This window comes from Equus asinus, chromosome 7 (genome assembly GCF_041296235.1).
Source record: "Equus asinus isolate D_3611 breed Donkey chromosome 7, EquAss-T2T_v2, whole genome shotgun sequence".
Classification (NCBI taxonomy): domain Eukaryota; kingdom Metazoa; phylum Chordata; class Mammalia; order Perissodactyla; family Equidae; genus Equus; species Equus asinus.
Window position 1 is genome coordinate 79,998,763 of NC_091796.1, and position 11,178 is coordinate 80,009,940.

General features: G+C 38.7%; 1 protein-coding gene across 10 annotated transcripts in view; it reads left to right on the forward strand.

Moving 5' to 3' along the window:
- Window positions 1-11,178, forward strand: part of PCNX1 (pecanex 1) — a 170,760-nt gene that overhangs the window by 151,991 nt on the left and 7,591 nt on the right. For all 10 annotated transcript variants that reach the window (XM_070513902.1, XM_070513900.1, XM_070513903.1 and 7 more), the window contains 4 exons: window positions 660-810; window positions 6,894-7,124; window positions 7,979-8,253; window positions 9,636-9,841. In XM_070513902.1, the coding sequence (XP_070370003.1) occupies window positions 660-810; window positions 6,894-7,124; window positions 7,979-8,253; window positions 9,636-9,841 (863 nt within the window). The remainder of the gene's footprint in view (window positions 1-659; window positions 811-6,893; window positions 7,125-7,978; window positions 8,254-9,635; window positions 9,842-11,178) is intronic.

Consider the following 11,178-nt stretch of genomic DNA (forward strand, 5'->3'; position numbering starts at 1 on the left):
TGCTGTGCTGTGCTGTGCTGTGTAGATCTTTTTGCTGAGCATCATTGAGTTCTGCTAAGTGGTTAACAGAACTGGCTTTTAAAATTCACACATATGGGCGACTATTGATAATGAGAATTTAATGGATTTAAGACATTTTAAAAACTAATCACTCCATAATATTTGATTTATCTCCTCCCATATACATCTGTTTTTGTAACAATTCACCTCTTTTTATTTTTCCATGTTTCCTGGCAATTTTTGTCCAGAGCGTTGATACTTTTACTATAGTTGTATGTTAGATTTTGGGTCTCTAAATATAAACTAGATTTCTTGACATATGCGTCCAAATGAATTAGAATTAAGAAATTCCACATATCTTAAGTTTCTTCTGTGATTATGACATGTTTCCCACTAGGCCTCCTTAATTTCTTTTAACTTATAGACTTTTGCCTATCGTTTATTTTCATGGACTCCGTTACAGTGGTTCATAAACAGGGGTGCCAGGTCAAACAGGCTCTGTCCCTTGTGATTCTGATTCGGGGTGCTGACGTTAGTTCTTGGAATCGGTATTTTCTCAAAATACTCTTAGGTGATTCTGATGCACAACCTCATGTAGGAATCAGCATAATGGAAGACCTTTGTCAAAGTATGTAAACTTTTATTTCCAATCTTAACAGTAATTTAGAGTCATTCCTCTATGGATTGCATGCCCTATTTAAGGGAGATTTCCGTATTTCTTCAATTCGAGATGAATGGATCTTTGCTGACATGGAATTGCTAAGGAAAGTAGTAGTCCCCGGAATCCGCATGTCTATCAAACTTCATCAGGTAAGAAGAGAAAATTTCTAATGCTTTACTGGTGTTTAATGGTACTTCTTCACTTGACTTCCAAATTAGTTTCTTAGGAACTTTTGAGAATATTATGACTTGAAACAAAGAAAAACATGATTCGTGGCAAGATTAAATCTTAGAAGCCTGAACCTGTTTTTCTAACAGCAAATTTGAATATTAATATTAGAGAGTGACTGATCTGGGCATGAGCTTGAGGAAAAATGTAAGCAGTGGCAAGCCAGAAATAAAAGTCTTTGGCCTCTGTGATACTTGCTTTGACTTCCCGTGATCGTGATTCACGCCTCTGCTGTGGGTGAGGTTAGCTGACTCCAGTGCAGTGTAGCAACATCTCAGGCTTGCAGATGCTGCTGTTACTGAACTGTGAGTTTCATTAGCATGTTATTTAGAGTAATAGATGGTTAGGACAGATTTAGCATTAGTTAAATAACCTAGTAGGGTAATAAAATTAAAATGAGGCCCAAAAATGCATATCCAAAGCCCTGGGTCTTGTCAAGAATGTATTTTGAAGTTAAGTACTGGCACTGGCGGCTCTCGTCATTCCACTTGACAGTAGTTATCAGATCTGATGATAGAGGCCACGTGATAAGACTCATTATAATGCATCTGCTTGTGCTCAAATCTGATTGAATCTTTTTTCCCTCAGATAAAGGAGGAATTATTCTTTAAGTGATTTTACTGTGGTTAAAGTATTGCAGTGAAGCTAATGTCTCATTTAAGAGCATTACTGGGATATATTATTTGAAAATCTGTGAAAAATGTAATACTTTTTGAGGATAATTGGGAAAATATACATTTGGGAGCAAATGGAATTGTGTATCTTCAGACTAGCTTTAGAGTTTTGAGACAAAATTCAGTGAATTTAAAAGAAAAAGATAACTTCGGATTAAAATGTTTTTAAAACCTCAGCACTTCTCAAAAGGTACCAATTATGTATCTGCTATGTAGGATATAGCCAGCCCTGAGGGTCTAGTGGTTAAGAGTTGGCGCTCTGACCGCCATGGCCCAGGGTCGTTTCCCGTCAGCACCACCACCACACATACCCACCCCCACTCCACCACCCACCCCCATCTGTCGGTTGTCGTACTGAGGCAGCTGCGTGTGGCTGTGATGCTGAAAGCTATGCTGCCATATTTCAAATATCATCAGGGTCACCCATGGTGGATAGGTTTCAGCGGAGCTTCCAGATTAAGACAGACTAGGAAGAAGGACCTGACCACCCACTTCCAAAAAAACTGGTCATGAAACCCCTGTGAATAGCAGTGGAGCATTGTCTGATATGGCCCCAGAAGGTGAGAGGATGGCATAAGAAGACTGGGCAGGGTTCCACTCTGCTGTCCACAGGGTCGCTAGGAGTCAGAATTGATTTGATGGGCACTAGCAATGAACAGCAATGTAGGAAATACTCTGTTTTGTATAGCATTATTATCTAACAACTCCTGACAGACATCTTCAGTTAATTCTGGACATTATGACAGATATTTTCTCTCTGTCTTGCAGAGAAGAAACTGAGGCACAAGCCTCTGATACCTTAGGTCTCTGCCCCAGTCTCTCCCTACAAGTGCTCTTGCCTATTGCTGCTGGATCCATTTCCTTACATGTTTCTTCAGTTGTGATATTGCCTGTGACAGTGGTTCTTTACCTTATAATCAGGCCCAACACACTCGGGTACACCACACTCTCATCATTAGCCATGACTGGCAACAACAGTGACAAAGAGGTGGAATCGGGAACCTGGGAGCAATGCAGGGTTGGGGGAAGGGAGGAGGTAGACAAGGCAAATGCAACCTGGAGAAGTCCTGTAATTCTGATAACCTTCAAGGAGGGTAGAGATTGACCTATAAAGTAATAAACAACAGCCATTTATCGAGCATCACTTTGAGCCAAACATTGGGTTGTTCATGAGGGACTCTTGGGCCAGGAAAAGATCGATGTGTGACTCAGAAGTGGTCATCTCCAAAGTTTATGTGTTATATACTCATGAAAATCCACGAAAGTGAACAATAGGCTTATATATTAAAAGCAAGCATTAGTACACTTGCCATATGACTCAGCAATTCCACTCCTAGATGTTTACCAAGAGAATGAAAGTATATGTCCACACAAAGACTTACACACAAGTGTGTATTGCAGTTTTAGTCATAATAGCCCCAAACTGGAAACAACTCAAATGTCCATCAACAGATGAATGTACAAATTATGGTCTAGCCACGTGATAGAATATTACTTAGCAATAAAAAGAAATGAACTACTGTTAGATGCCCCAACATGAATGAATCTCAAACATTATTCAGAGCAAGAGAAGTCAGAAGTAAAAAGACTATATAGTGTATGATTTTATTTATATAAAATTTAAGACAGGCCAGACTAATCTCTAGCGACAGAAGGCAGATCAGTGGATGCTTGGGACGTAGAGACTGAATGCCAAAAGGCAGGAAGGAACTTTTTGGGGTGATGAAGCGTTCTCTAGATTGTAGCAGTGGTTACACGGGTGCCTGTTGGTCACAGTGCATCTAACGGCACTGTTAAAATGGGGGCCGTTTATGGTATGTAAATTTTACCTCAAACTGGACTTAAGAAAAAAGATTCTGTTTCCAGAGCTAAAAACATAAAATTTCTATTAACCTTTGCCTTTCAAACAGTCTTTGATAGTGTGCTTTTAGTACTTCATGGGTGTTTTTTACTTTTGCTTTTTCCTTTAGAGTTCTTTTTTTATTTTTTAATTCTCCAGTCCAAAGTGTTGCATGTTTTTACTTGAGAAATTAAAGCTGTTATAGTGTGCATATTTATAATTATGTAGTGCTGAATAATGTATTAGTGCTCTCATATATCACCACATTATGTCACCACGACCCAGAAAATTATTTTAATCCAAATTTTGTAGATGAAGTTTAACCAAAACTCAGAGAAATTAAGCAAATTGCCCTTTTCATGTGTTCTCTCCTGCTCTCTATTTAATAGTTTGTAAAATAGCTTACCCCCTTATCTGTTCTTCCTTTTTTATTAGTCTCTTTAGGGATTACATGGTTGTTAGAACTAAAATAAACCAGTCGAAGTCCAATTTGGTTTACAAGTGGTAAGTGATGAAAATCTTACAATGTGTGATCTCCTTGAGGACAGGGATAATTTCTTATTAATCTTCACGTCCTCATTGCTTAGCACAGTGCTTGGCAGCCAATGAATGTTTGTTAAATGAATGAGTTTCATTGTTTTCAAAAAACTGTATTTCCTGGGTATCTGCTCATAACTTCTCAAGTGTATTTCTAAAATGCTTCTGAAAACTTTTCCTAGAAGAACTGGGAAGATTATCTCTTTTTATTTAAATGTTAAAAAGTAAACATCACCCAGGAATTAAGCATCTTCCCATCACCCTAGACCATTGGAGAACACCCCCAAGAAGCAGTCACTGCCCATACTTTAATGCATATCTTTTCTGATTTCCTCCAGTTTATAGACATTTCTATCTATATAAATATTTTCCTCCTTAAAGATGTAATTGTGCTGTTTAAATTGATCTATAATGTGGACACCTTTCCTAGTCAGTACCTATAGAGGCCCCTCACACTTTGTAATGGCTCTGTAGTATTCCAGAGTATAATTTTTACTCAATTTATTCAGCCATTTTCCTATTCATGGACGTTCTGCTTGTTTCAGATATTTTGCCACTAGAACACTGCTGAATGATGATATAGAACTTTACATACTCATTACCATTTTAAGCCCAGTGAAAAGAAATATTTGGACAAGATTAGACATTCTCCACTTTTACCATGCTTGATTATTTCCAACTTTGTGTCCGTTTTATTAAGAATGTGATTATTGCCTATGTTTGCACTTCTATTTTCTGTTCAAATAATTGTACCAGGGGTGGCCTGGTGGTGTAGTGGTTAAGTTTGCAGGCTCTGCATTAGAGGCCTGGGGTTCGCAGGTTCAGATCCCAGGTGTGGACCTACACACAGCTCATCCATCCACATTGTGGTAGCATCCCACATCGAAAATAGAGGAAGATTGGCACAGATGTTAGCTCAGGGCCAGTCTTCCTCACCAAAATAAACAACAATAATAATTGTACCGATACTACTATATAATGATGTCATTCCTTCCCTAATGGAACTGTTTACTAAAAGAGAGCACATCTTATGACATCTTGCTATCTGCTGGTATAAAAAAATGAACTCAGTATTTTAAAGAAAAGAGAGTTGATATACAGATGTCAGGAACTGCCTATCAGTATTTTAAGTTGTAAATGCTATCTTAGGCCACCTTCTCTAGAAGCAGAGTCACAGAGTAGGATTCTTGTGCAAGAGATTAATTGAGAGGGTGCCCTCAGGAAAATATGCAAGGAAGTGATGGAAGTAGGAAAGAACAAGGGAAGGAGCTAAGCAAAAATGTGTTTCAGCTGAATTCCAGCTTCTGCTGAAGTCTAGGGGAGCTCTGGGCTATGAATATCACCAAGAATTATGTCCTATACCTCATACCCCACAACCAAGGGGAGAATAAACCCTGGGGGGAAATGCACCCCCCCCCAGGCAGCTCTGACAGCTGAAGGCAGTTCTTAGAAGAGGGAACAGCTGTGAGCCATTAAGAGGCGATGCTCAAAACAGTGGAGAGAGGGGTGCACCAGCCTAGTAAAAGAAATCTGGACAAGGCACCAGTGAGGCGCCCCACAATCTAGCTAAAAGTTCGTTTTCTAATTGTCTCACTATTTTCCAGCTAGCCCCTAGATTCCATGAGAGCAGCGCTTGTGTCTGTCCTGCTCACTCCTGTTTTCCCCAGTGCCTAGCACAGTGCCTGGCACCATCGTAGGCCCCCAGTTCCCACCTGTATCGTGTAGCTTTCCCTAATCACATCAACTAGACTTGACAGGTTTTCAGTTAACTTTTATAATCATATAATTTGTAAAATCAGAATGAAAAAATACTCATAAACCTAGGAAGCAGCTAAGCCTCTTTGAGCTTCAGTTTTGCTATTTGTAAAATGCCGCTATTATCTGCTCAACCTACTTGAAGGCTTGTAAGACTTAGAGGAAATAGTGTATTGGAGAACTTTTTACATTTTGAAGCATTATTCACATTCACAGTGAATACTTTTATTATTGCCCTGCAGGCCACCCCCAGGCTTGGAGTTGCTTTCCTGGGGACACTGCCTCCTTGCCCTCACTCATCTCCCCTCAGATAGCACACTCTGGTCAGTTGGCTTGAGAAGAGATGAGTTGCTTTACCTGGATGTGAAAATGTGTCAACCCTCTATACTACCAATATGAAGGCAGCCAATATAATATTTGTGTTTCCTTATTAACATGCCATTTCAGAAATTCAGGTTTGTGTTATGGTTATTTAGGTACCTTTCCTGTATCCCCTGTTAATTTGTAGGTTTCTGAACAAGAGATGCATTTCACACTCTCTTTTGTTTCTTTCGTGCTGCCTGCCATAGACTCTTGCACATGGTAGACATTAAATAACTGCTCATGAAATGAATGAGTAGTTATTAAGACCAAGAGGTTTTTTAAGGGATGACTTCACTAGCTTCTCCAGGACTAGGACCCTTAATCTGTCCTCAGAGCTCATAGCTTTGAGCCCTATCTTAACTAGATGAGAGGGGATAAATGATCCATTAGAATCTTCCAGAGATGTGGCTCTGTGTGAAAAGTGCCTAGTTAAAAGAAACACAATTTAGACACATTTATGTAGTTTTAGCCTTCCTTAACTGATAACAGTGAGATAATCCTTTAACAGAAAAAAATGTGTATGAATGAAGATGTGAAAAACCAACTTGAATGAGGAAAACAAAATATATAAGAATTGGAAATATTTGTTTAGAGGATAGGATTGGGTTGAGGAATCTACAAAAGTAGTGTAGCAGTAATAAGTGAGTTCCTGACCTGGATAAGAATCCATAATTTATCTCTAATAATGTTGACGTGCTGATATGAAATATTCACATAACCTGGTTTTTAAGAATTTTCGTTTAGTAACTGATTTAGTAATTATAGAAGTTTTTGTCATCCTGGAAGTCATTCTCTTCTTTTCCTAAAAAAGACGTATTTTTATTTCTGTGTATAGGATCATTTCACTTCTCCAGATGAGTACGATGACCCTACTGTGCTCTATGAAGCCATTGTATCTCATGAAAAGAACCTTGTAATAGCCCACGAAGGGGACCCTGCCTGGCGGAGTGCAGTGCTTGCCAACTCTCCCTCCTTGCTGGCTTTGCGGCACGTCATGGATGATGGCACCAACGAGTATAAAATCATCATGCTGAACAGACGCTACCTTAGCTTCAGGGTCATTAAAGTAAGTTCTTGAGGCATATTTTTGTGTCTGAAAAAAATGGAACTTAGGTAACTTATCCAGACTTTTAAAAAGAGTTTCAATTAAACTCTTATATAGGAAAAAAATGACCATACTACATTCACATTTATTGTCTGTGAGCACTTAATTTGATTTATTTTGTCAGTAATTTATTCTGTTCTCTGAAATTTTCTCAAGTACTATAAAGCCTTAAAATTTTTGCTTATTTCTATTGTAGCAGTCTTTCATCCATTTTATGGCAGTCTTTTATCTATTAAATATGCAATCTGGGCACCATTATGCTAACATGATGTAATTACTAGCTTGCAAAATAATAGCATAGCTTGTACTTAATAGTGATCAGTAGCTAACTGTAAATGGCTCACTCTAACTTTTCCTTGTTTTTTAAAACATCTCATAGCTTTAAGAGGCTTAATCTCTGAAATTTTATTTTGATAGTTTGTAATGCTTTATTTTTTCTCTCCTTCATCTAATCAGTCCCCAAAATCACAAACATCCTTTCAACTCTAAATATTTATTACCTCTCATTTCTATCAAAAATGTCTGTTATCTCAGTTTCAAAATTCAATACTTTTCCAATTTGGAAAATTAAATGGACTCCACTTTATATGACAGAGCAGAGGGAAGAGCTCTGTAGGTGCTTATTACTTCACAGCCTGCTAATGGCAGTGGAAAATTGGTGAACTCCTATTCAAATGTAACCTGCTTACATTTGTTTCCTGCTTTCGCAGTTGGTTATCATGATGTGTTTTGTATCCCTCCCATTTCTGCTCTTCTGTTTATATGAATTTCATTCTTGGCCCCTTCACCTAATTCCTGTGTGTTCTGGTTTTCAGGTGAATAAGGAATGTGTCCGAGGTCTTTGGGCTGGGCAACAGCAGGAGCTTGTTTTTCTGCGTAACCGTAACCCAGAGAGAGGCAGCATCCAAAATGCAAAGCAGGCTCTGAGAAACATGATAAACTCGTCTTGTGATCAGCCTATTGGCTACCCAATCTTTGTCTCACCCCTGACAACTTCTTACTCTGATAGCCATGAACAGCTTAAAGAAATTCTTGGGGGACCTATCAGCTTGGGAAATATCAGAAACTTTATAGTATCAACCTGGCACAGGTGAGCCGTAAAGTTGCATTTTTCGTGGTGGTGTATCCTGTCCCTCTTCATGTAGGCAGAGTGCATCAGTACCACCGGAAAGCTGGAGGGAAAAATACAGAGGCCACAGCATAACATCGACTTGTTATACATGAACTTCAGGAAGTAGAATCTGAGCATTTATACCTTCAGACTCTTAGTAGATAAATCTAATGTACAACTCTGATTAAGAACCACTGCTCTAGCATTCAGTGAATAGTATCTTGAATAGTATCCTTTCTTTAATTTTTTTGACTCTCCGTTGCAGCATATTACTACTATTGGAATGTGCGGGTCAGCAAACAGGCCAAATTAGAGAAAAACGTGAGAGACTTGTGCAAGTTCTCTTTTATTCCGTTTCAGCAGTAGGGGGAGCACTCAACACATGAACTCCTGGCCAAACGATGCAGACACTGCTGCGCTGCCTTTTTAACAATCCAGTTATCACTCATGTCACAAATCTGTAGTGTCTTCGGGAATGCACATGAACTTTTTCTCTTCCTTTTTCTAGTAAATTATGATGTATGGTGTAGGAATATCATAATTTGATGGATGGTGAAGAAAAATCACAGGTTGTTATTTTCAATTTCTTAAGAGTTGTTACTCAGAGCCTTAAATTATCATAGCTTAAGAAAAACAGGATCTAGGATTAGAGCAACAAACTCTTAATGGTGTGTTTTTAAATTCTTCTGGGAATTTCCAACGTTAAAGACTGAAATCTCACCATTTTAACATCAGTCCCTATTCAGGCTAAGGAAGAACACAAACCAGGATAGCGTTCAAAGAAAACTTTTTCAGAATGATGTATTATGCTGAAAGCGCCTTGCATGTCCGGGACTGAGGGGTTTCCTGGGGTGCAGGATCCTTAGTGCCAGAGACAGTTGTGGGCAAACCAGGACAGCTGGTCACCCAACACTTTAAAAAAAGAGAGAGAGAGAGAGAGGAATACCACAGCAGCTTGTTTAAGGTGTGCTGCAGCGTAAGTTAGGTTTAATTTAGGTAAATTAGATTTTTGGGGGTTGCATAGTTCAGAGGCATTAAATAGACGCTGGCAAGAATTCTGTTTCCAGCTGTGACCTTAATGGTACAACTGTGTTCTGTGCAGTTCTTTATTACGGTGTAGGAAAGATGATAGAGTGTGTAAAAGTGAAGTTGATGGGGAAGATTGGAGGCAGTGAATGCAAGAGGGGGATATAGACACATAGTGACAGATTTTTTTTTGTTCCTAATATTGACTGCACCATAAAGACTTTCAAAAGCTGAACATTAGTAGCATTAAACGTTCAGAAAAGCTAGGAAAAGATAAAATACTTACCTTGAAGTGATCTTGGGATAATGCTTCCTACTCTGGTATTTGTTCCTAGGTTAAGGAAAGGTTGTGGAGCTGGATGTAACAGCGGTGGCAACATTGAAGATTCCGATACTGGAGGTGGAACTTCCTGCACTAGTAACAATGCAACAACTGCCAATGATCCCCACAGCACTGTGTTCCAAGGAGGCACCGGAAATCCAGGCCAGGGGTCGGGAGCAGGACTCCATCCGCCTGTCACCTCTTATGCTCCAACACTCGGTAGTATGAAACAAAATTATGTGTATAATGTTAGCATGTTAGCTGTAGTGTTTGGTTAATATGTGTGTATAAAGAGGACAACATATTACATAGGGAAATATATGAATAGAGTATGTTGTTTGATTCGCAGTTGGATATTATCCTCGTTTATATTAATCTTATATATATAATAATATAAATATATGTTTATAATTTGAAATATTTCTTTGAAAGTATCGTTTTTAAAGACTAATAATATTTAATTAATATAACTTATTTATACATAATATAACTTCTGTCCTATTGGAGAATGATTTGGTTTCTTCTGAATGTAATAATCTTTGTATATAATCTTTGTAAACACTTTTTTCTTAGGCCGGAGACTTTAAAAATGGAATCTCTAAGTCAAAGTTTATGAGAATATTTAAGACTCATGACACAATGCCAAAAGTCTTTCCAGAAAGTTTTTGTACCAGTTGTGTAGAGGAATGCCCATCCTGTAAACTCTCACCAGCCTTGAGTATTATCAGTTCCACCTCTGCTCCCTGCTTGTTCAGAGGGACAGGAGAAGGGGTGGTCTTTAATTTTATTATTTTAATTTTCATTGCTCTGATGCTGAGAATGGAAGCTTTTAAATGAGTTTATCAGCTATTCCTCTTTCTGAACTGCCTCTTAAGTCTGTTGACCATTTTCCTATTTGGTTTTTTTCTTATTTATATTTGTATATTCTGGATTTTGAGCTCTTTTTCAGTATTTTGTACGACAGATATCTTTTCCTGTTCTATCTCTTGGCTTTCCATTTTCCTGTGAAGAGTGGTGTGCCTTCTTTGATGAGAAGTTTTCAGTTTTAGTATGGAGCAATTTATTGATCTTTTATGATTAGTACTTTTTGTATTCTATTTAAGAAAGTTTTCCCTGTCCCAAAATAAGGTATCTGTTTATTAATTTACCTTTTACATGAGACCTGCCGTCCACCTGATATGCAGCAGAAATCAGATTTCATCTGTGGCCATATGACTGGTCGGTTGATCCAGCGCTGTCCTTTCTCCCACTTCTTTGCAGGGATGAGATGAAGTCTTAAGACATTTACTTGAGTTAAAAAAAAAAAAAAAAAGTCCAGGGGCCGGCCCTGCAGCCAAGTGCTTAAAGTTCTGCATGCTCTGCTTGGCAGCCACGTTCTCAGATTTGGATCCTGGGCGTGGACCTACCCCACTCATCAGCCATGCTGTGGAGGCATCCCACATACAAAGTAGAGGGAGATTGGCATGGACGTTAGCTCAGGGCTGATCTTCCTCAAGCCAAGTAAAAAGAAGAGGAGGGTTGGTAATGGATGTTAGCTCAGGGCAAATCTTCCTCTC